The 27,500-nt window shown below is 41.1% G+C and overlaps 1 protein-coding gene across 1 annotated transcript in view; it reads right to left on the bottom strand.

The window, feature by feature from the left end:
- Nucleotides 1-27,500, bottom strand: part of LOC308297268 (attractin-like protein 1) — a gene marked incomplete at both ends in the record, with an annotated part of 368,613 nt that overhangs the window by 151,000 nt on the left and 190,113 nt on the right. Inside the window, 3 exon segments of the mRNA XM_080740683.1 lie at nt 11,118-11,275; nt 13,267-13,345; nt 14,942-15,036. Coding sequence (XP_080596809.1) covers nt 11,118-11,275; nt 13,267-13,345; nt 14,942-15,036 — 332 coding nt within the window.

The raw sequence follows: 27,500 nt of genomic DNA, 5'->3' as shown, positions 1-27,500 counted from the left end.
CCGCTCCCCGCCGCTCTGTCGCTTAACTTGATTTTAGCATCTCTCGCTCCACGCTCACTCCACGCTCGCTCCACACTCCGCTCAGGGCCGTCAATCTGAGTCAAAAAAGTAGTTTGCTACCATGTCCGAAACACTTTCTCCTTTGCCAGTGTTCCCAACACAAATGGCTGCGCTAACGTGAGCCTCGGCTTTGATGGAGACTTGGAGAGCTTTCCACTCGCCACTGTTTGGTTGGAAACATGCGGCGCACGGCCCCAACAAGATCGGCTCGGAGCTGAGGAGGGTCGGCACTGAGACCCATTATAAAAGTCGCTCGCTCACGCTCAACAAAAAAACGGCTTGCTCCGCTCCCCGCACCCCTCGCGCTCCACTCCGCTCGTATGCTCTGGTGTGATGTCAGAGCAGAGTTCGACCAGTGAGTGATAGAGAGATAAATTGGGGTGAGAGAGCCTAATTCACCCAGGCCATAACCTGGCCAATGCAGGGTACCAAAACCTAACCCTTAATAATTGATTGTCTCCCCCTTCCAAACTGGAGGAGAATTCATACTTTTGGGCAGAGTGCTGTTTAAAGCCTGCCATGCTTTCCTAGGAGAATGAATGGTGGCAGTTAGGAGAAAAGGAAAGAGGGAGACAGCAAGTCCATTGAAATACACTCACAGAGCCAGCCAATGAATATGACATTCCTTGCACATTAAATCCACATAAATCCTAATTGACTGGTAGTCGAGCTACAAGCTCACAACGCGTTGCAACGTTACAAGGTAGATAAATGCTATTTTCGCCAAATGTTTCCCCCAGGCCAGAATAGGGAGGGTCCATGTGGTTAAATATAGATGTCCAATACAACTTAAACTAACAGAATATCAGTAATATAATACATCTTCAGAATGAGCTAACAAAGGAATCTGGGCTGAAATCAAATGATATTCTCACAAACGAGAGCGGAAAGCATGGAAGAGAAGCCTGCCGCTGAGGTGACTAAAGGAGAGGTGCGAGGTCAGGGTGACACAACCAATCAAAATCTGTTCCGCCAGGATGAGCCATTGGCTCCCTCTGCCCTCCAACCAGCCCGCAGCGTCCAGGTGATGTCATATTCCCACCAGGGGAACACTCACCTTCACTGTGTGTGCGTGTGCGTGTGGGTGTGTGCGTGCATGCGCGCGTGCATGTGTGTGTGTGTGACCAAGATGGCAGGGAAGGGCAGTTTATGTGAATGTGTGAGTACTAGTAGGTGCATGCATTCTGAGTCTCAAGCCCGCCTACTGTCGGAAAATCTAAAATGAATAACTACGGTGCAAAACTGGAGATAACATTTTCACTTGTGTCCTGATGGCTGCACCCCACAACTGACCCAGCCCTGGTTAGGCGAGCAGGCCTGGCGGAGATCTGTGCTCAGATGAGTACAGTTTTCTTCTTTTTACTTTATTTGTCTTACATAGAAAAGGTATAATGCTGAGAAGATATAATTTCATTTCAGGGTCAGAATGTCAAAATCTCAAGTCAGTGTGATGTTCTATTTTCACTCTGCTCTCTCATCGATCATCTTCCCCCCCAAAGAAATCTGTTAGGAATACAACTCTCGAAAATGTCCTTGATCTGTTAAGAGTTGGTGCTAGCATGTTGTAATTCTGCTAAGAAATGAGTGATGATGGCTTTGAGTCTTCTCTTCTTTTCCATTCCTTTAAATTGTTCTCTAAGTGTGTGTATTGATGATTGCAGTAGTATGTGTTGCTCTTACAGTATGTGCTCCTGTGTGCGCATGTGTGTTCAAAGCTTGTGTTTTGTGTGTGTGTGTGTGTGTGTGTGTGTGTGTGTGTGTGTGTGTGTGTGTGTGTGTGTGTGTGTGTGTGTGTGTGTGTGTGTGTGTGTGTGTGTGTGTGTGTGTGCATCCATGCCTGATTGATTATTAGATCAAATCAATCAACCCCATGGCCATTACAAATTCTCAGGGCAGTTCCTCATCATTATGCTATCGGAAGCCACCAAGGTCACAGCGACAGACACCGAGTGCTGCTCAGATTACTAACGGCCAGACCGATACGGTGGAGGAATGGAGGCTCATCTCATCACGGCAATTATCATATCACCTTTCAACCAGCGGCTATATAGAGCTCTGATAATGTAGCATTAATGGGAAATACATATGAGGGCCCGATCGATGGGCAAATGACCCTTAATGAGGTACGGGACACTCAGCAATGAACACAGACATTTATATAAACCTAATGACTGTGACGGTGCAAGCCACCTGGCTGAGGGCGAAGCCCGGCAATGTTATCACTGCGTGGTAGACCGGCAACATTACCACTGCATGGTCACAGGGGTGTCGCACCAAATTCTGGGCCCTGGACAAGGAGTGTCTACAAGGATCCCTACAAGGATTCACTGCGGGCCCCCCCCATGAATGTTCTTCATAGGGGAGGGGGTTTAACCCATTTTGATTGGGAACGCATTATTACGCATTATTTTGTGCTTTAACTATTGAAAAATATATTTTTGAAAAGTCTTTGAATATTTCAAATCCTTCCAAGATTTTGTGAAAAACCTATGTTTCTATGTCAGTGGTGCTCAAACCTTTTCATGTGGAGGACCCCAAAAATCATATGTATTTGGCCCACAGACCCCCATCTCAAAATATTTAGTTCCAGGGACCCCCCAGAAGCAAAATTTTAGTTACAAATGTTCGCTTAAAAAATAAATGTATTTAAAGATTTGCGGTTTTGCACACATTTTCATGACTTTTCAAAAATAGCAGATCTACAATCTCGCAGCGCGGCACTCGGTTGTGAGCTTGTAGATCTGCTATTTTTCATTAGCTAAAGTATAAAATAATTAAGGCCCCTCCACCTTGGGCCCTAGTGACTCAGTCCCACTTTTATCCCCCTTGTGACCGGCAATATTACCTCTGCGTGGTAGACCAGCGTGTGGTTTCACTTGACGTCATTCATTTTTACCGGCAAGTTCAGGATTCGTAATATGTGTTCTGATCATATACATAGTCATGTGGGGGGGGGGGGGGGGTGCCACAGTATCTGAGGAATTGAATGTAGGAGTCTCAGAAGTAATGTTGGAGTGGCCATTGTGCAGATCTTTACGCCCATATTTGGTGTTCCATGTTGGAGTGGCCGTTGGGCAGATCTCTATGCCCATACATAGTGTTCAGTGTCCAGGCCAGTCTGTGATGTCAGTACCATGACGTCAGAGTATGACGTGATGTCAGCATGCAGACAGACGGTTACCATGGCGGCGAAACTGTGTAGTATCAGTGATGTCAGCATGCGGATGGTCAGACGGACAGACATTCGCTAAATTAATAGTTAGATATGCAATACTACTTAACCACTTGAACCCTAGCATCCCTCCCTATCCTGGGGCACACAACGTGCCGCAATCGAGATACGTTGTGAGCTTGTAGATCAGCTATTTTCGCCATGAATTTGCTTTAAAGGGAAATACTAGCAGATATAGTATAGAGCCCTGGGGGACTCTGATCAACTACGTTTAAGTGTACGTTTAATGGTTTAAGTGTTTAATACTTGAACACTTCCTTCATAAGAATCAAAACCTGTATTGCCAAGTATGAGGTCCATAGGAATGTCGGGATGAATGAGCCTTCATCATGGCCACATCTGACAAAGGTCGTATGTGGATGAAAATGAAACATGATGTTTCATTCACATACAAACTTTTTGACCCCTAGGGGGTCCTCAGAGTTACTACAGGGGGGCCGCCAAATCTTTGTGTGATAGAAACTTTTTTTTCTCCTTTTTTATATTAACCACTTGAACCCTAGTGTCCATATTCTGAGAACTTTAGCCAAAAATAGCAGATCTACAAGCTCACAACGCCTCGCAGTGAGCTTGTAGATTGGCTATTTTCGGCAAAGAAGTTTGGTGTAGAGGGGAAAAAAAGAGCACACTACAGAATGAAAGGTCTTCTGTATTGACGGTTCAAGTGGTTAAATATCTGAAAACACAAATTGACATAATACACTGATGATTGTGCTGTCAAATAACTATATGGAATCTATGAAAAGGTTGTGGGGGTCCGTGCTTCATCTCTCTCTCAACTAAGGGGTCCTTAGCCTGAAAACGTTGAAGACGCCTGGTGTAACACATTGTTCCTACAAAACATCAGTGCATCATCAGTGGAACGAGTCACTTATTAAACACTAAGTAAGCTACACAACCACCTATCCATCTATACTGTATATCTGCACCTCCATGCATATTTATATTCATCCATCCATCATCTGTCTCCATATGAGATATCGTCTACGTTGTTAACCTCAGTGTCTTTACTGTAGTCTTGGCATCCGTTGAGCAGCTAGGCTGTTTTCATTTTCTTCTAATGTCTTTCCTCTGTCAATTCTCAGCCGCATTCATCAGCGTATGCTCCTCCCTTGTGTGACAGTCAACTTGAAATATCACTGCTAAAAGTCTACTTCAATTTAATGGATCATAAGGCCAGAGCGCGAATGTTTGGCACACGCGTTTGTGTGTGCGTGCGTGCGAGTTGTTTCAGCAGATTTAAGACGCTACTGAATAAATGATGGAGAGACATTGGCAAACTCACAGTTCATTAAATGTGATAGTAGATTTGACAAACACTTTATTTTTCCCAGAATGCTTTGTGCTAATAGCCCTGTCAGAGTTTTACTAGCAGAGAGACAGCAGCAGAGATGTGAGGGGCGAGACGAGATGTAAACAGTTCTGCCAGGATACAGAGTCGCAGATGGATGCAGGAATCACCTGCGTCTAGGAATGTAATGCTCACAAACATCACGTTCCCTTGTGTGTCTGAGTTTGGGGATCATGGTATGCAATGATTTGCAACAAGCGAAAGGGACAAAAAATACATTTTGAAAATGCTTAAAGGGATATTCCACTTTCAAAAAAACTTTTGGTAATTTTATTGTCTAATCAGGCTTTTATGAACACCCTGAACAGATTTTAATTTGCTTCATTCCATATTTAGATATTTGATGTAGATGTTACCAGGCCCTCCTTTCCCCATACACACCCATTGTAACTTCAAATCCAATTTTAACCATGATAGATTCATTAAAAACAACCATATTTTTTTTTTCTGTTGACTCATACTACCCTCCTAATACGTGAGCAGGCCGTGTTTTTTCAATAACTTTTTTCAATTATCTTTAATATTATATAAAATGACCAAAAGTTCTTTTGAAAGTGGAATATCCCTTTAACAGCGGCAGAGACATAGCCAACCTCTGTTGAACACACACACACCCTCTTCATTTTTGATCAATCACAATTCTTCGATTTTTATGGTTTCCGCTTTGTCCGTCCATCTGTCCTAAAGTATATCCTATATTTTATATCTGAGGAGGGAATTCCATGACATTTGGCACAAATATCCACTTAGACTCAAGTCTATACTGTACTATTCACTGTACTATATGAGTATGGACATAAATGGCAACTACAATTCAGTATTTCTAGTCATTTACGGACAGATTCTGGCAAAGAGCCAGCCATTGTCCAATTTATACACTCTAAGAAAGGATTCTGTGACCGAGTAAATAGCACTATTAGAAAAAGTTATATTTACTCAATAAAATCACTGAATATCATGTATGTGATTGTTTGAGTAGGTCACACCAAACAAAATGAGTAAAAATCCAACTGTTCTTTTTGAGTTAGATGTACATATATTATTTGAGTTAATTTCATGAGAATAAATTAGTATTTGACCAACTGATTGTATTCATGAATTATACTCAATTTGTTTTGGTAATTTTCCTTCATAATATTTGAGTATGGAGTACTTATATGGATCAATTTAAAAAGACCCTTAATTATTATTCATTACAACTTAATAATCTTTCATCTCTCACAACAACTTAAACAATTGAGTAGATTATGACTAAGATTCAAAATTGTACACAAGGGTTCATGGGAAAAAAAGGGTTCATGGGAAAATTCTACTGGAACATTCTGTCAACAAACAGCAGCAGCACACATCTTCAACAAGAAACCTGGAGAGTGTTTGCAAATATTGGTAAGTAGATTTACTGTATCTTTGTGCATATAGGCTACACAAATGTATTGGGTATAACTTATGTTATTTACAAAGGTTTGCAGCTAGTTAAGGTTACAGTGAGAGGAATGTGCAAGCCCTCTAGTCATTGTGACTTTTTGCATTTATTACAAGCTATGCACAGCTGCATACAATGGTGTGTACAATGAAGATAAAATGCACAGGTATAGGCCTACATTATTATCTACATGTCTTCTTTTTTACTCTCTTCCCCTCATCTCTGTCTTCCAGGTTAGTGCAAAGTTCAGGATGATCACCACACTGAATCTTGAGCCAAAATGTATGGCAATGTTGGACTTCTATACCCCCAAACTACTGTCCATGTTCCAGTCCAAGAAGGGCAGTTTGGGCACAAATGAGTATTGTACTTCAGGTATGAAACTTTCATTTACTCTAACTGCTTTAATTATATTTCACCTGGCTAATGACAATAATTACTATATTAATTTATGCTAAACTCATCTTTATCCCCTGCAACTCTCTCTCTCCTGATTATTCATTTCTAAATGTATGTCTTAATAGCTGCTAAGGCAGAGAGGAATCCCCAATCAACGAACACGAGAGGTCATCATCCGATGTCTCATCGACCATCTGGAAGAAGATAGTGTCAAGATCAAGGACTTTCAAGTTAGTAAAATAAATGTTTTGACGTTTTAATGTCATCGTGGATGAGACCATCACATGCAAAGGAACAGCATAGTGATGTCCAGAGAATGAGGTTGTGACATTGGCTGAATGGCTGTTGCATCCGTTGCATGTCTGGTCCAACTGATTAAAGATTATGCCCAGGGCTGCATGTGTGGAGACAGCTAGGATTGCTCAATGTGTGTCTGTGTGTCTTGTAACATTTAGCCTGAAAGTGAGCTCTAAACAATTATCTTCACAATGTGTGCAGGAAGGAAGCTGCTGGTGCACCTGTCAGAGTAGAAGAGAAGTTGACAGAGGAGGTGATGATGAAGATGAAGATCTACCTGCTGCAGAACCAAGAGAACTCAATGAATGAACCTACTGATGTAGGTATTGTGATTAAGGGCATCACTGCCCTCAACAATCTTGGGGGTCTGCTGCTATCTGTTGGGACTGTTCTATGCCTTTAATCTGAGATACCCCAAGAACCTCAGATATGGTCTTGAGATGTTCCAAAAAGTACTAGTTGAGTTGGATCCTGGACACCTTTCAGCCAAAGTTCAGAGACTGAAAAAATGTCTGCTTGCCGACTACTGTTCAGCAAGATGCTCTCAGAAAGTGGGTATAACCTACTGAAAGTGGATTTATTGTCAAAACAGCATTTTTGCAATGGTATTTGTTGCTGATAGTAATTAGTTAATGTAAAGTGTTTTGTTTCTGGTGCATTCGAGTCATAATGCAAACAGGTCAGTTTAGCATATAGACATTACACGTGTGCATAGTCAATATGTTTAAATGTTGAGCTACTGTAAATGCTTATTTATTATTTCATATTCCAAGTTGTGATTTTCTTTCATGCCAAATGGCCTCTGACTGTCTTTAATGTATTTTGTGGTTATGACTTACTGTTCATTTGATGGGCTCATTGTTCTTATGGTGCATAATGTTTGACAGACTGCTTACTTACAGTATGCACAGTTCAATTAGAGGTACTTATATACAGTATTGTGAACACACACTGCTCTTTAGTAAACAGAATTTTAAAAGTGTCAGGGATACCCCTTTCCTGATCATTATCTTTAAACATATTGTTTTTGCAGGCATTGTTGCATGTCATTTACATATACTAAAGTATGTTGAATGTTCATACTTGATGTGGTGTTACACTGGTCACAATTAGTTGATTAAAAACATAATTATCTGCATAATTATTTCATGTGTATTCATTTGACATCATGTACTCCTGGAGTAAAAGGTAAAGTAAATGAAAGGGGTAAATGGTACTATATGAATTAAATCAATAAAAGTAAATGAATAAAGTAAATGTGACATATTTGTTTTGTTAAATCATACTCTAATATTCAATTAGATCTACTTAATATTTCAATGTATTTACTTGTAGTCTTTTGTGGCATTGACTGAATAATTTAATTATATCTACTCAATTTCTTTAGGTCATTGTACTCAATTTTAGTTGTTAATAAGTACGTAAAAGTTTTGGTTACTTTTACTCAAATTAATTGAGTATCATCTACCTGATTTCATAACAGTAATATTTACTCAATATTTTTGAGTGTAAAAATGTTTCACCAATAAAATTGAGTAGAGCCTAGTTTTTGTTTTTAGAGTGTAGGTCACTTGAAAATCATAAATGAGAAAAGGATATCCACACACCATCTTGAATAATCCTGCATAATGCATTTTATTTTCAACCCAAAAGGTCTTCATCAGGTTTACGAATGAGACGGCTATACAGTATATCTCAAGATGGGAAGTGCCCATGATCAGAAGATAGTTAGCAGAAATTATAAAATTTAATTCCTCTGTTTCATGATGCCACAGAATAATTAATTGTGTTTGTAGCTAAACTCGAGCCATTGTAATATGTAATATTTGGAATTTTGTTATCTTGTTGTTGATGTTTTTTGTGTGTAAGTCCTTTCATTTTATTAACTGCGTTATATTTTTCCATGACGAACAGCAACCTTCTCACAGGCCCTCCCCCCTCCGGAGAAGAGATCAAATTGATCGGAAGTCCACATAATCAACATGAATATACTGAAAGGTCAATAGAGATGACTCATCTCAGATGAGTTATTCTGTCTTCGTCCCTCAAGTGTAATTGCTGACAATCCGAAGCCTATTAAACTACCTGACCTGCACAAAAAAAAAGGAAAACATTTTACTGAGGAAGAGTTACAGTATATGCAACTTTAATATGCGAGATTGTTTTAAATTGCAAACAATGTTTATTAAATCTCATAGTGGCACAGTGAATATAACAAACAAGAAACCTAATTATATAGTGTATGAAAACAAAACTATGGGAATTTGAAATGACCCACTAGAGAAACAGTAGTAAAATGTGTGCGTGTACTTAAATGTGAAGAGAAACCATACACTATACACATTATGTAAATCTGTGAGCGTGCCTGTGTGCGTGCGTACAGTGTTTTACTATCTTTTCTTCCTCATGGATTGTAAAACAAGAGACAATCAACTATGTATGTGATATAATGTGGAAAAGGGCCATTTGTACAGTTAAAAGAGCAGTGGTTATAGTTTCATTTGGGGTTGGATTTTGGTGAACCATTTAAATTAATATTTTTATTAGAGTTAGAATAGCTAATCTAAGCTTAAGGTTAGAGTCAGTTTTAGGGTTAGGAGAGGGGTTTTGTGGTTAGGCTGAGGTTACAAATATATGTTTTTTCATGTCCCCACAAAGATAGTAAGGCATGTGCATGTGCATGTGCTTGTGCGGTGTGTGTGTGTGTGTGTGTGTGTGTGCGTGCGTGCGTGCGTGCGTGCGTGCGTGCGTGCGTGCGTGCGTGCGCGCGCTTGCATGACCAGTTGGAGTTGCTATGAAGCCTGCAGTACCTTTTTGTTCATAATGTAGTGTATGTCAGTTTGTCTTTAAATGAAAACCATATTCACAGCACAGACTTTCTGCTGAAGTCACTGCACTCAAAATGTGTTAAAAGTAAAACAGGTACATTACATACATACACAGCTCAAATTAGTTGTTGCTTAGTTGATCTTTTTTACGTGCTTTCTTTGCAGCACGATGGAGGGGAAAAAGAAAGATTGTGAAGTTATATGTACACAGGCACAATGTCGCCAGCTACATAGTATGTGACAATAAACACCCTTGCACCCCTAGTGTGCCTGTTCTGGGCAAGTTAAAATACATGAACATTCTGTGAAAATAGCTGATCGGCTATTTTCTGGCAAAGAGATGGTGCAGAAGGGAATAAAGGAGGGACCCAAGTATAGACCCCTGTGACCCCAGACAATGAAGTAGAGTGTACAATGTTAAAATTCTAAATGTGCAATTAGTGCCCTTTGTTATGTCACAAGACTCTATTTATTTGCCAAGTACATTCTGCAAATACATGGAAAGTGTCCATTTAACACATCCTGACAATATAGGAGCAATAGGCCAGTATCTTTGTAATGGGGGATCATTGTACATGACCATGACCATACCAGTCTGAACAACAAAAGTCTAGACTCAGTCTAGACAGTGGTGATGTGTCATATAGTGAGATTGTAGATTGTCTCTTTTCGGTTATTTTCAGCAAACGACACCGTCGTATGAGGTATAAGTTATGAGTATGAGTTAACCACTTAAACTCCAGCATCCTGTCGTGTTGTGAGCTTGTAGATCAGCTAAAGCTTCCCAGAAAACAGAAAATACACCATATGGGGTTTAGGTGGTTAAGCATTACTAACACCTATGTCATTACGTTGCAGATTCAAACAAATCCAATCCAAACATCAGATGTGAGAACCAAAACGGATTTGCCTGCAGTCTGAACACAGCCTTCTTGCTATGAGTCAACAGTGCAACCCACTGAGCACTGTTTCACAGTGGTGTAAAGTAACTAAGTACATGTACTCAAGTATTGTACTTAAGTACAATTCTGAGGTATTTTTTACTTTACTTGAGTAAATGTTATGTCCAATTTGTACTTTTTGAACTATTTGTACTTTACTTGAGTATGTCCAATTTCCAATACTTTTACTTCTATCTCGGATCCAAATATTGTACTTTTATTCCACTACATTTACTAGTTACTTTGCAGATCTAAATTATGATATTAAAAAACATACATAAACCACTTTAGCCCTATTTCATACCTAGGCTATTTAAAAATAGCCGATCTACAAGATCACAATGCGTCGCATCTTGTAGATTGGCTATTTTCAAACATTTTGTACTTTTACTTTTGTTACTTTAAGTATATTTTGATGCCAATACTTTTGTACTTTTACACAAGTACACTTTGAATTCTGGACTTTTACTTGTAACAGAGTACTTCTACATTTCAGTATTGATACTTTTACATAAGTAAGACATTTGAGTACTTTTTCCTCTACTGCTGTTTCATCACATTACTGGTTGCTGAGCAGAACGCTTACCTGGATCTTGATGGGCCAGCTGAAGTTAGACACGTACACGTAGAAGGTGATGTTGTGGTGGAGTCTGAAGTTGAACTTCTCGCAGGAGAAGCTGTCTCTGTGCTCCTTGATGTTGGTCCTCGCCACGATGGGAAGCTCCTCCCCCGAGATGGTCCCCGCTGAAGTTCAATAGATTTAGACACAGCGGTTAGGGTCAGGATATATTATTAGAAATGTATAGAAATAGACAGAATCGAATAGTCCTTGAATGAACATTTGGTATTACCTACAGCAGCGTTCTTTAACCTTTTTAGGATGTGACCCCAAAATAAACATATTTGAAATGGGGACACCCATCCTGACAAGCACTTGGAATTGTAGGTATTACATTTAATGTGACTCGGTTCCACAGATAAATACTGTGAAAATAGTAGATCTACATGCTCAGATCGGCTATTTTCACAATGTTTGCCTCTTGCTTACTTAATATTTGACATTTTTAATATTTGCCGTCTTGAAAGTCCTTAAATTGTCACTTTATAAATGTGCAAATACCCTGTATACACTTACTGTGTGTTGGTTTGTTTACCATTGAGTGAGAAAAAAAATACATTAAGCTAATCATCAGGGGACCCCACAAAATAATTTGGGGACCCCACTTGGGGTCCCGACCCCAAGTTTGAGAACCACTGACCTACAGTGTACCTACAGTACCTGACTTGACCAACCTTTCTGTGTTTCTCTCTAAGTAGCTGACTTTTACTCTCAAAGTGTCGAAATTTGACCTGTAATTTTAAGTGGTAATATTCAAGGTTTTACTGTGCAAAGAACTAACTCCACTAAACATTTACTCTCCTGGTTAAAATCCTCCTCATTCACTGGTCAAACTGTTTAATGGTGATAGGAGGTTTTAATGAGAAACAATGACAAACTGCTCATAATATAAGCAGTTGTCAGTGTCTCTCACTAAAACGCATATTCTGTGACTTGAAGTGAACTGCAAAGACAGATGAAGAGAGCTTTATTTCTCTACGATGCGATAACTATCAGCTGAATACAGTAAGACAAACTGGTATGCCTTTCAGATGAAGCAAGCCAATTACAGTTCAGAGCCTGGTTTTAACAGTTGTCATAATGTTTTTATTTTTTTATTATTATTCTGAAACACTCTAAATTCATTATCCTTCAAAGAATTATCATTATATATTAATGGACTGATATTTTGAGTAAAGTACCACCACTTCCCGCTCTAACGGGGCCATAAAACACAATATAATGGCCTGCACGCATGGGATCACACACACACACACACACACACACACACACACACACACACACACACACACACACACACACACACACACACACACACACACACACACACACACACACACACACACACACACACACACACACAATTTTGAATGCATTCCCAAATGGCGCCAAACCGAAGAGGCTCAGAGCCCCAAGACACACTGGCTGTGAAAGCAGAGGGCTTTTATCTTAATTGAAATCACAGCAAAATAACACTTTCAAAACGCCTGAATGCCAGATTTAACACAAAAAAAGAGCTTTCCAATGCATTTCATCAAGGGGAGGGAAACCCCTGGAGTCAAGAAGCAAGTGTTTCTGACCATTAAGCTTAAGGACAAGTTGGCTACAAATGAAAGCTACTTAATTTGTCATGAGATGCAGCAATCTACAGTAGCTGGAAGAGCTGACAGTCTGAAACTTTTACTAGATAAAGTGTAAGTAGAATGCATCAAACCAATTTAACACTTCCGATGCCAATTACGTCCAGGAACATGATAGGAATTAGCGCGGTGCGGCCCCCCGGCCCCGTCCAGGGACGTGTGTTTCTTACCTTTTCCTCAATATTGACAATATCTTTAATCGACTTCTGTACTTTTAAGTAATACAATCCTTTTTTCTTTCTCTCCTACGACCTTCCTTCTGCTACATTTCCTATCCTCCTTATTCCATTTGTTTCCCCCTGTGGGTGATATGAAATGTAGTCTTAAATAATATAATAATGAATTATTCTAAAGCCAAAGAAGTGTGTTTTTTAATACTACGGTAGTGGATATAACATTAACCACTCCCACTTACTAAACCTCTACACTAGAAAAGGTTTTAATTGCCAGGGTTAATTTGATTTATGTCCACCTACCTGTGGAACTGAGGGACCATGTGATGTTCAGATTGAAGTTGTTGGAGGCATTGATGGACATATCAAGGTTCTTATTGGCCTGTAAAAACAAGAGACTCATTCAAAGGATATAAAAATGTCCAATGTTACGTCCAATGCAGTCAAAGGTCTGCAATGGACATAAAAACAGATGCACCCAAATGACCATGACATTTATAGGAATACGTCCATAGTACTTGCCAATGTTCTCTGTAATGCTAGCTAGCTGTAGAAGCCTTGTTTACTACTGCCATAGTATAGCATAGTACACACACATACACGCACGCACACACTCACACACACACACACACACACACACACACACACACACACACACACACACACACACACACACACACACACACACACACACACACACGCACACACACACACACACACACACACACTTAGATACTTATATTATGATCTTATATACACAAATAGTGTTTGTACTTTAAGTTCCGCCTCCAAAACTTTGCATAAATTCACTCCACAGAATGTAATGCACATACTCTTTGCAGTGGTACGGACAGAATTTCTTTAAATTAAACTAGAGTTTCTTTAAATTAAACTTTCAAATTATAGCCACCTCTCTATCTTTTTTTAAATATACAGTACATAGGCCTACAGTATATGATTTCTCCTTCCATATACAGTATGCAATGAGGATTTTATTGCTTCAGTTGACTACACAGACCATCACAAATGACTGCACATCCACAAAAGGTTCTACTTTAAGCCAGGTTTTTGCATACTATTGGTCAAAGTTGTGACTCAACTCATATTGTCGTTCATTTCAGCAGAGCTTTGTGGAGTGAGTGCAAGTGATTTTCAGATTGTGTGTGTGCAACTGTGCATATGTTCATAGATTAGAGTGGGATCCAAACTGCAATTCTTCTAACTTCACAGATGGGTAATCTCATTACTATAATAAGCAAGTTGATAAAGCCTATATGAAACAAAGCTGTCCAAAGGGAAAACTGAGAGAGGATAAGGTGGGATCTTGCACATGTGTGTGTGCGTGCACGTGTGTGCGTGGCGTGCGTGTGTGCGTGTGGACAAGGTCATTACCATGTTAACAAAGTTGATAAAATTTACTTCCTTTTCTCAATATAACAATACATTTAGTGATGTGGTTGAGAGCTCCCTTATACTCCAGATGTGATCATGATTAATGAAACCACCAAGACTTATTTTAGAAATGGGATGTTCCTTTGACATGTACAAAAAATAATGAAATACCAAAGAATTGCACATGTCATCTCTGCAGGTGGGTACAATTGTAAAACAATTGCTTTGATATTTGGCAGCTTAGGGCATGTCCATGAGATATGTGTGTGAGGACTAAAAAATGTTGGACTGGCTAAAAGAAAAGTTCAAAAAGAAATGAAATATTATTCTGTGTCTGCCGTTATAATTTATTAGCAGTCACTTTATATGGAAAAGACACTGTCACCTATACCCATAACTGTATGGTAGTCTGCTTGTCTAGCATATAGACAACTGCTCATGATCTTGCATTGCATTCTTTTTATTTTTTATCTGATGCAGTATTATTTGGAATTTGACATGATTTATTTGGATCAATTTATGTTGATGCATGTCTTAAACTGAAAATGCAAAGAAATACATTTAAATGTGTGTGCACGTGCATTACCTGTTCAGGTGTAGCCATGAAGTTGATAGCAGTGTAGTAGTGGTCGTCTTCCTGCAGCAGGCTGAAGGTAAACTGGTAATCTATCAACAGATTGTCTACAACAGAGAGTGATAGACATACAAAAATAGTTAGACAAGTTGTTTCATTTGTTTCATTGTTTCATATTCAGGTGCGCACACACACTGGTCTCTACATAAGGGGTCTTCAACAGGGGGTCCGGGACCCCTAGGGGGGTCCTCAAAGTTACTACAGGGGGTCCTCCAAATCTTTGTGTGATAGAAACTTTTTTTTCCTCCTTTTTTATATTAAAAAACAGCGCGAGGCGTTGTGAGCTTATAGATCGGCTATTTTCGGCAAATAGCTTTGGTGTAGAGGGGAAAAAGAGCAGACTAAGTACAGAGTGAAAGGTCAAGTTTATTAAGTATTGACGGTTCAAGTGGTTAAATATCTGATAACACAAATTGACATGCATCTAAAATACACTGATGATTGTGCTGTCAAACGATGAAACTATATGGAATCTGGGGGTCCCTGATACATCTCTATCTCAGCTGAGGGGTCCTGCTCTACATTGTATATTTGTGTATAATTTATTTTAAGGTTCCATATTGGTATTCAAAACTTTCTAAATCTAGTCGCATGGACTTCAGCAGTTCTTGAAGACTATTTGTAGAGTGAGGATAACTGGATGCTGAAGCAGGTTTCATGTTAATCAGACTGTCCATGTCATGTCAGGAGTAGGAGTTACATCTTGATCTTTAATTAGAGCACCCGGTGCCCGCATCAGGCTGATTAGGGTCATATATGTGGTACATGTATAATAATGCACACAACTTCCAGTCATTGTTGAACATTTCATGTCTCCTATTTGCGGCAGAAGTGGAAAATAAGTAGCCTCGTAAACCAGCGTCCTCCTGCTGGTTTACGAGGCTAGAAAATAAGCGCAAAAACATATGATTTCATTCCTTTGGCGAACTTTCTAAAAACAGAGTTGAAATACGTTAAAAAGAAAGAAGAACAAGAAAAACCAGAGACTGATTACAAACACTTGCTAGGAGTAATATCAGTATAACATAGATTTTGCATTGGTAAACAGGCTGGCATGTGAAAGTTTCCCCAGTGTGTACTTGTTGATGACTTGTTGATATAATGTTGTGCAAAGTGGTGGCTGTGATTTGACTTCTCATTTGGAGCCTGGCCTGTCTATTTGATTGCACTCATTTTCCGTTTAGGGATGGCATTCTAAATCAAGGCCCCATTTCCCCCCCCCCATTGACATCAATGTCAAACGCAGACATATTTATGAAGGTACAAACACAGTGGAGACGTCAGTGGGGAGTCAATATTCTATTAAATGTATCAGGGCTAACAGTGCTGGAGGTCTGAGAGCAAATCTCAGTTGGTGACGGAAATGTGTGCTTGCGCCTACGAACACACAATATGAGACAGACACATTGTCTCACACACACGCGCGCGCGCACACACACACACACACACACACACACACACACACACACACACACACACACACACACACACACACACACACACACACACACACACACACACACACACACACACACACACACACACACACACACACACACACACACACACACACACACACACACACACACCCCTGAGACTCCACAGAGCATTGTGACATGGACAGCATGGGGACTAGCTGATAGAACATGCAGGTTGTGTGTCCAAACACAGTCATGTTCTTCCAGAGAGACGTAATGGTTTTTTGAGTGTGGCTTCTATTGAGTGGTCGGGAGAGCCTCTTTGTCGGCCAGACAATGGCTTGTGGATGGAGAGGGATTCAACAGTCATTTAGCATGTGGACAGACAGCAGGGAGCCTGTGTGTGTGTGTGTGTGTGTGTGTGTGTGTGTGTGTGTGTGTGTGTGTGTGTGTGTGTGTGTGTGTGTGTGTGTGTGTGTGTGTGCGTGCGTGCGTGCGTGCGTGCGTGCGTGCGTGCGTGCGTGCATTCGTGCGTGCGTGCGTGCGTGCGTGTTCGTGAGTGAGTGAGTGAGTGAGTGAGTGAGTGCGCACATGTGTGTGTCCATACAGTGCATTTGTACGTCTCATCAACACTGTCCTTCATATACAGTAAGGGTTGCTTATACTGTCTGGTTACTTATACCTGTGCAGACAGTGTCATGTACTGTAAATCATTCTATAACATTGCTTAAACATTGACCTGTCAGTATATATAACAGTAAAATAACTTTAAAAATAGATCCAATACAATGAGCTTCTATTTGATAATTATGCCACATAACGAGAAAATAAGTATTCTGGGGCACACTGGTAGCTGACAGGCCCCTACTGGAGTCCTGCACAGGTCCAATTTTTACAACTGTCCGTCATTAATCAGATCCGTGGAACGACCCACTACCCGTGATTATATAAAAATCTAAACCACCCCACCTGTCAAAAAATGGACCTGTCGCCCGCCCCACTACCCGTGATTACATGTAGTAAAGTAAATAGCCTACAGTCGCTTCAAAATGGCATCGCACTCGATCGTCCCCGCACGCCGTCCTAAGTGTTTGCGACGCAATATACAGCGGTATTTACATTTACGCCAGGTCAGCCGACACTGACGTTGTTTAGGCGGAAACAGTTGTCTGATTTTCACAATAAAATTCCGCCCGCCCGTGTTTAGTCCCGCACCGCGCGTCCCTGCACCCGCAAATTTATAATAGTATATATTCCGCCCATTTTCACCCGTCAAACGCGGGTACCCGTCGGGTATCTGCAGGTACCCGGCCCATTGCAGGACTCTGCCTACTGAGCCTATTGGTAGAGAGTAGAGAGTATATGTTAGATGTTGTCAATGAATTCAACTGGGTGCTAGAATGCCTGCTATCGTATGTAACAATACTACATTATGGCTGTTTGTTCACAATTGCAAGATACAGTATTATTCCAAATGAAGACCTGTGTTGTTTTGAACGAAATCAGTAGCAACGTTGAGATCCTGAAGGCACAGCAAACCATGGTTGACAAACAGCCATGTTGCCTTCAGCAGCCTTCAGAGACAGTTAGCCTAGGTGTACATGCAGTAGCAGCTAACATTGCATCCAATATAGTATGAATTCCTTCACATCTCTATGTATCAGTGTCTATCTGTGTATCTCTCTCCCTCTTTCTTTCTCTCCATCTACTATTTATTCCTCCCCTTTTTCTTTTCTTCCTTTTTTCCCTCTCTTTTTTCTCTGCAATTGAGGCAGGCATGCTGCTATGGGTATTGTTGTTTATCCGATAAGCATCCACTATGACTTCAGTGTGTGTGTGTGTGTGTGTGTGTGTGTGTGTGTGTGTGTGTGCGTGCGTGCGTGCGTGCGTGCGTGCGTGCGTGCGTGCGTGCGTGTGTGCGTGAAGCAGAGAGAAAGAGAGAGAAAGAGAGAGAGAGAGATCACCTGCTGTTCCCTCCCATTCTTACATGTGAGGAGAGTTCCCACATGAACATGTTTATCATAAAACCTTTTCCTGACACTAATTGCATAGGCTCCTCAGTGAGTTCCAATAAGTTCAATTTCACGGCTGCCAGGAAGAACAGCATCGGCTCAGTTTAAAAGTTCACCTCACTTAATTACAACTCCCCTTCCAACGAATCCAGCAGCAATTTCACTTAGGAGGTCTGAATTACACGCGTACCTGTGTGGTTGCTCACTGGAGACAAACTGCATTAACAGCAGCACAAAAGGTATTAAACCATCCCTCAATGAAACTGAGACAGAAATTGTCCAACAACCAATTCTTCTACGTTCACAGATGGGTAATCACATTAACATAATATGCAAGTTGATTCAGCCTATATGAAACAAAGCTCTCCAAAGGGAAAACTGAGATGGATAGATTGATATATAGATAGAGAGAGAGAGAGAAACACCTGGTAAGTAAATAATATATTCAGGCAGTGAGCCTCCGATAAAAAAAGTAGAAACAAGCGTGAAAATGCCTACAATGTCACTGCAGTGGAATGCCTTGCTGAGGTTTCATTTTATGCTTGTTAACAAGTCATTATTTCCCATTTGCTACAGCTGCCTCCCAAAGCAGAGGCCAACGCTGAGGCAAAACTGTGTGTGTGTGTGTGTGTGTGTGTGTGTGTGTGTGTGTGTGTGTGTGTGTGTGTGTGTGTGTGTGTGTGTGTGTGTGTGTGTGTGTGTGTGTGTGTGTGTGTGTGTGTGTTATTATTATACCAATACATGTATTCGTATTGAACTGTTCAATACGAGGGTGTACCGAACCGAATGACCCTGTACCGAACAATACAATACAATACCACTACACATCCACATTCCCCTGGAACCCACTCAAGGACCCCTAGGGATCCGCAGAGCCCACTTAGAGAACCAAAAAAATAGGTAAAACGAAAAAATACGTAGTTATAAAAATACATTTATAAATCAAGGACATTTCTATTTATTTTTTCTATCGAAAAAGTATCAATGGATATCCCTGTCTGAACCAGGCACACAGATATGGGCTGTCTTACTCTATATATGGGCATTCCCATATGAAGTCCTGTTAGATATGGGTTTAATATTGATGACATCAGGATTCTCCATACGGGCATAAAAGGGATTCTGGTTCCCATGACAACATACAATCCCTTTTATGCCCATACATGGAGATCCCTGTCTGAACCAGCCACTGCTCTGAGTATCTGACATCACTGTGATGTCACCTGTGATGTCACAGTGATGTGTCAGGGGAACCACAGTGTCAGGCGTTACCTGTCCAGACGGATACGGTCAAGACGGTTCTGACAGTAAACTGCGACCTACGGTCTCAAAAAATATTACGGAATTCAGTTCAACCTTTTGTCAGCAAAGTGAACTTGTTTTTTGATAACCTTTTGACTTATGTTATCTGGGTTGAAAATAGTTAACTGAAGTTATCTATTTTAAATCCCTCATGTAACCAATTTCCCAGAATGTCACCTTTCTAGTTCTACATGTTTTGTGCCATCTTTAAACATTTAAAATAAAAAGCTAATTGTGTTAAATAAGTAGTTTGAAGTGACCTGGCGTAAGTGTATACCAGCAGAGGAATAAGAGTGTCTATCCCTTTTAAAATGCACTAGACCCCATAGGAGATTGATTGTTGGGATGGAGTGCCACTCCTACCCTCATCTACCAGTATCTTACCTACCCAAGCCATGCTACTCACACACTGAGTTGTGGATGCCCCGGATCAAACCCAGAACCTTGCGATTCAAATGTGAACACTGTACTGACTGTGCTATCCAGACAAATGTATTATTATGTATTATGTATTATATAATAACAATAATAAAATATTTTATTCATAAGTGCCTTTCAAGTCACCAAAATACTCTCAACAAATCACAGCAGAAGACAAAAAGATCTATATCAAAAACTTCCTGACACCGTAACGGATCTTTAATAAACAACATATATTGTTGCATATTCTTACACAGTGAAAATAATATGCTTCAACTCAGTAGTGCACTGTAGCTGTTTCTCACTAACCCTGGCCCTGTGTTTATGTATCAGTCAAAGCTAACTGCCTGCACAAGGCATGGCTTTGGCCTGAGAACAACAATTAACCCACCCTCGTTAGACATCCTGTGGGAACGCCTGAGTGTCAGCAAGTGTTGAAGCGTCCAGGATAAAGACGGGACATTAGAGCCTCAGGGCCACAGACTATGTTGACTGCTGATCACTGTGGTGTGACCACTTTATAATGACCCTGGCAATGGCTACAACACCAAACCAAGTGATCACTTTCTAGTTAGCAGAGAAAGAAACAATGCCTTACAGTCCTTACATGACATTCCTGCCCTGCTATAACTCCTGCCTTTTCTTTCGCTGTCCTCTCTTGCACTAATTGTCCACTAATTGCAATTGTGAGGCTGTCAGTTAGTGTCGAGGCCGCGTTCATTCGGCTTGACTAAGCTTTGACCGGAGAGCCCGGGGTCCTGAATCCTGATGACTGGCTTCCAAAGACTGACTAGGCTGACTGGTGCTTAGCTGGTAATCTGACCGCTTCTTCTCCGTCCCTAATTAGATATCTGCCCCCCCGAGCAGACTGCGATGGAATACGTCAGGATGGCTTGTTAAAGGCTCACTGGAACGACGTGGACTCGTAAATACTAGCCTCTGACTAGAGGCAAACTCATTAAATACCAACGTCGCTGTTCGCTCACCGATCGGCAGGCACTTTGACTAAGACAGCATGTCAACTGAACCAGAGCAATCACCGCTTCAATCACCGCTTCCTCTCTGAGCCAGCTGAGGGGAATACTAACTGCTGCCACCAATAGCTACTGTACAGTACACACATCATCAGTGTGACCAGTGTTGTGAATACACCAAAGCATCAAAATGTTAAAACATGGTGCACTTTTGGTTGATATAAGAACTAGGAGGAGTACAGTACAATTGCAGGACAGTACAATGTGTGATCAAAACTGTAAAAATGACAAATACAAATAAAATGTTTTGCATAGTCAAGATGAGATCCAATCACTATGCAGAAATAATGGCAGTTAACTGTGAACGTACACACTGTACATGAATTACTCATTATAGCATAATCATGGTACACAGATGACATTTCAATGACAGGTATGAATGGAGCTATGGATGCAAGCCTATCAAAATGTTCATTGTTTGATTGATTTTAGATGACAAATCTGTTTATTTTATTTTTATTGATTTATCTATTTGGACCAGGTGAAACAAATGTGTTTAGTTCCCCATTTAAAAAAAACATAAATGTTTCCCCCATTATTTCTCACAGAAATACAGCAATGTGCTTTAGGTCTACTGCTAGCAGGACTTGGTCAACAGTAAATGATACTCAGAGAGAGGGGGAATCATGTTTGTGTGTGTGTGCGTGTGTGCGCACACGCATGTGTGTGTGCGTGTGTGTGTGTGTGTGTGTGTGTGTGTGTGTGTGTGTGTGTGTGTGTGTGTGTGTGTGTGTGTGTGTGTGTGTGTGTGTGTAAAAAAGAACCAGAGAGAGGCCTAACTTCAGATTGAGCATGTGTCTCTAATGGTTCCTTTATTTCAAAACAACATGCTACAGCCATGGACCTTGAGTGGTTGTGACATTCAGCTGGTTCCCCTTCAAGTAGCCCGCTGGACTGGTCTAATAGGTAATGGCCATTTATTCACTTTCAAACCATTGTAAACTTGTCCTTAACCTCTGGTCCCCGGCCTATTAACTTGTAAGTGGATTCTGTCAAGGCTCTTGACCTGTAGCCCATGGCCTAGCAGTCACTCACTGCCATATGGCCTGGACACATCACGCTAGTAAAGAAATATAGACAATGTAGACCAAATAACCTTTAATCTTCTTATAAATGGAATTTAAAAAAATGGACTAATAAAAACCGTATCCGTAGTGGGACTTGGTTAATGGTTTTGTGTCCCTGCATTGGTGTCCCAATGAGAACATTTAAGTGTGGCTGAGTCTTTCCTGTAGCGAAAATGCACAAAAGCAGTACACTGACTCTGTCCTGAATGGAACACAACCTTAAATACCATCACTGGTAACACCTGAAGGACGTAGCATTACACACCTATTATGTTAACACAGCTGCCCTGAAAAAGGTCTAAAGCTGTACTACAGTATATGTCTGTCTAAAAAAGCACTGGCTTCTACCATATCACGACTGTGCTGCTTCATGTACACACTGTTATTAACCGGCCTACACTGTTATTAACTATAGCTCTCACAGTCCAATTACACAGTACAATCCTGCTAATTTATCCATTTATAACTCTGAGAGCTATACATTACAGGTTTATTAAGTTACATTATTCAGAATAAAATGAACACTGCAGATTTTACTGTGTGCGCTCCACTCTCCAAATGCCTGTATGAGTCAGCTGCAACTGCAGGTAGTGAACATGTCCATGGCTTGTAGAGCTGTCAAGACCGTAGCTCAAGTTTATGCTTCATTTATACTTGCGTTGTGAGCTTGTAGATCATTTTCAGAGCATAACACCATCATACAATAAAATCAAGCTTTACACTGTACAGGGCAGACCCACGACCACAAACAGATGATCTGACTATATCCGCGATATCTATCTATGTTGTTCTGTGCAGGGACATCCGAGTGCCAATATTGACCTCGGCCATATCTCTCAGACATGTTCGGCTTTCTCGACGTACAGGAAATAGATGCCTTTTACATCTGCCATTTATATGACCTACAATGAATCAGTATGCACAATGCAAGTGTGTGTGTGTGTGTGTGTGTGTGTGTGTGTGTGCGTGCGTGCGTGCGTGCGTGCGTGCGTGCGTGCGTGCGTGCGTGCGTGCGTGTGTCGTCTTGGTCCTGTTCAAACAGAGCCAGGCTCAGTAAGTGGACAGTGTAGAGATAATGTCAAAATAATGACAGGACACAATGTGACAAATGTATCAGAAACACACACCACTTCACCTGTGTCCATAGTGATGCTGTGCACTTAACACCTCTAATATGCCTTCAAGTGTGCGTGTGCGTGTTTGTGCGTACATGTGTGTGTTTGTTCCTTTTACCCTTTTATTTAAAGGGCATTGCATTGGTGCCATCTAGTGCCCTCTGGTGCCAGCAGGTTACATGCAGTGTATTACAGTTTGTATAGACAGAGATTGGGGAATACTTGTATGCTCTTCAGCTTGCCCTTGATTGACCCAACACTTTATTTATATATGAATCCAAACATCAAGCAAATCAGCACACATCTCTTTAGTTGCAGGAGTGGTTCGCTTTGAACAAAATGCATGAACGCAGCATCTGATTGCCGTGAAACATCACATTGGCTGATTATAGTACCACCAGGAAGGCGATCTTTTACATATTTCATCCTGATTGGCTAAGATTGACTTCTACTACTTGACCTGTGCTCCGAGGAGCACATTCTTCTAGTTACATTTTAATTTTAGCTCAATTCATCAGTCTGAAACTTTAAATCATGAACAGCTGCTCTCCCTACAAGAATAGTAATCAATTGTAACTAATGTCTCGCCAGCCGCCTGTCCCAGATTGAACTGCATTTGATTGCCTGTAGCGCAAGGTGAGAAAAGGCAGGAGGCAGAAATCTGAATAACTGGCTATAAGACTATGGAAGAGGAAAACATGGCTCTCTGTTTAAATGTTTCCTTACAAAGTCAAAGATATCTTCTGTATAATGAGGGGGGGAAACATTTTGACTCAAACATCTGCATATTCTGTAACACTCACGATAATCGTATCGTGGAGATTTGGATTTATCGTGATATCGTCCTCCGTCATGCACTGGGATCAATTCACCTTTTATTTGCCGAGCTGCATATCCGGTACCACATAAACCCTCTATAATTGCGACCGTAGGTCGCATTTACTATCAAAACCTGCACAAAGTGTGAGTGAGTCCGTCAGTCAGTCTGTCTGTCACACCTCACACGTCACACTTTTTCCCTGCTTATATCTCCGCAACCGTTGCCCCGATCCATGCCAAATTTTGCACACACGTTCCTTGGCTGCCAAACTACAACCCCCGGAGCTCCAGGGACCCCCAGGTCCCTGGGGGACCCCCAGATGTAAAAAATGACCAAATGCGCAAACATGACCAAATGACCACCCCAACGGGGCTGCTCACGGGGAATTCCCGGGGACCACCGACTCCTGGTGCTCCAGAACGGATGCAAAAGTGGTGGCGCCCCCAGTGGAGGACCCCCTACACTGCAGCTCACATAAAATGCCGCAACTCCGGCTAGGAGCGACCGGGACAGCCGGGGCCGGTACCTATTCGTCCGCCTTGCCGGCGCGGAGACCCCACCCCTCATTTCTCACATGGCCCTCTTCTAGCGCCACCATGAGGCCGATTCTTGCAAAACACATTTTTGGACACTGCTCCTACAATTTTCGCCCTAAAATCACGCAAATCGGTACACAGTATGTCTACACTCATCCCATCAACATGAATCTGTCCCATATAGCGCCACCTCCAGGCCGATTTTTAAAAACACATTTTTGGACACTGCTCCTACAGATTTTGCCCTAAAATCACGAAAATCACTACACAGTATGTCTACACTCATGTCATCAACATGGATCAGGAAGATTTTGGCAAAACACATTTTTGCCCTATTTGTGGAGATAAGTGACCTACGGTCGCTTATCTCCCGATTAGGGAGCCTTACTGGTTGGTAAAAGGTACTTATAATATACGTACTTGATACAGTCTTTTCTTTCACTCTCTAGCAAATGTCTTTGCCAAAAAATAGCCGATATACAAGCTCACAATGCGTCGCGTTGCGATGCGTTGTGAGCTTGTAGATCGGCATTTTTTTTGGCAAATGTTCGGCCTCAGGATAATGGATTTTGATTAGCGCGATAATATCGAAAATCGCGATTTCTTTTGTCACAATAATCGTGATTTGACATTTTCATATCGTCCCATCCCTAGCACAAACACATTGGTCTCCTATGCACAGTAAAACTTTTAGACGTACATTAGTTAGTTATCTCCATATAATGGGACGGGTTGTTTTAACTTACTTTTGTGCCTTTTTGGGAGTTGCCATAACATAAGTCACAAGGGATTAATCTTGTAACCTTATTAAATAATTGTATGAAAGATGGACTTTACGCGATCTGCTTAATCTAACAGTGGAACTAACCTACTTGATATTCATGCATTATTGTCATATTAACCAAGCCAATTTCAGTTCTGAATGTTTATGTGGAATCTATGTGAATCTAACTTCTGACTAAAAACAAGGTATTAATATAAATGTCCCCTGGATGCCTAGAATCATGACACACTTACTGAATGTCTGAGTATCATGGGCTTCATGCTTACTGCTGTTGCTGCTACAGCACTTGCATTACCCACTGGGGATCAATAAAGGAGTTTGCAGAGTGATGAAGAAAGCATAGCAAGCAGTGGGTTGACCACATCTTTGACCAATCAGCTTGATTGAACTACCCATTATGGAACAGTTTGTAAAGCCTACACTTTATAAGGTCCCATCTGATTCGATCAGAACTACTTCAGAGTCAGAGAGCGCTGGATAGAACTTTCAATTCACAGAATAAAATGTGGAACCGTGAAAAGGAAGGGAAAAAATGGATGTACGAGGTTTGACAGGTACTGCAGGTTATAGGTTTGGTTTGACAGCTCCCGAGAGAGAGAGAGAGAGAGAGAGAGAGAGAGAGAGAGAGAGAGAGAGAGAGAGAGATGTGTTCTCCTCTGCCACAGAGTGTCTCAGTGACCAGTGGCGTCAGTTCAGAAAAAGCTACGGTATGGCAAATGTGTATAACATGTGTTTTGACTAAAGCATTGAATCTCATTCTGCCCTTTAAGAGGGGACCCAGCAATTTGTTGTCAATTAAGTGACATCTGGAAACAGATACACACCAGCTTGGATAACTTCTCCTCTCTTTCTCTCTTCTTCTCTGTATAGCCCTATTAGGCTGTTCTTGCGAGTGTGTGTGTGTGTGTGTGTGTGTGTGTGTGTGTGTGTGTGTGTGTGTGTGTGTGTGTGTGTGTGTGTGTGTGTGTGTGTGTGTGTGTGTGTGTGTGTGTGTGTGTGTGCGACCGTAAGTCAGTGTGTTGTGTGTTGCAGCCCAGGGACCCATAGAGTCTAAGACTAAGCTATGGTAGCCTGGTTAATAAACCAGACTGCACAACAGCACCACCCGACACGCAGTGAGGAATTAGTATGAGCAACGCCAATTAGTATGAGCAACCCAGCTATGGACGCTGGGTCAACACAATAATGACGGAATGTCTATTGAAAGGTTTTCCTTGATTTTTCTTCCTGTAATTGTCAATATGTAGCGCAGTTACAAGATACAGTATCAAGTATAATATATGAGACAATTGACCAGTATTTTTGATCTGATCCCTCCCAGGAAAAAAGGCTTCTTCAACAATCAGACAACAAACAAAGTATAGAACTCACAAGTTTACATTGCTAAGGGAATGTTCAATTTCATTACAATCTAACGTTGCTGGAGAAAAACACCTCTGAGAAGCGTTACTTTTGTAAACTCTCATTGATCTAAAACAAAACAACAAAACAAAACAGACTGAGTCATCTGACTCACATGTCTTTTCAAAGTAACTTATTAATGGAACAGTAATTCATTGTTGTTATTGCAGACTTCTCAGCTCAGAAAGAAAGAGAGAAGAGCTGAGCAGCCTAAGCCATTTCTTTATGAATTATAAGCTCCCTCCAAATGAATGTGAAAGTCTAATGCTGGGAGGGGGGGGGACCCTTAAGCCCACTCAAAGCCTCTGGGACTACATAGTCTTAATCCAGCACTGGTCGGCAGTTCTCAGATTGATTTAACAGAGTAATTAGTGCTTCATTTTAATATTGGACCCGCACTTCTTTTTCTGCCAAAGCAAAGTGCCGATATGCACTACTAGTAGACTGTTGAACCACCCTACTCTGTCCAGAGCAGAGCCAAGATATGACATTTGGTTTATCCTGTTGGATTTATTGATCAAATGTCCAATGTTGCTGGCCAACACAAAGTACATCACATTAACATCAATGCTTGTTGTAAGAGCCAAGTATAGGACTTGGGC

The sequence above is a fragment of the Nannobrachium achirus genome (genome assembly GCF_963921795.1).
Source record: "Nannobrachium achirus genome assembly, chromosome: 13".
NCBI classification, from domain to species: domain Eukaryota; kingdom Metazoa; phylum Chordata; class Actinopteri; order Myctophiformes; family Myctophidae; genus Nannobrachium; species Nannobrachium achirus.
This window is presented reverse-complemented; position numbering and strand designations above follow the sequence as displayed.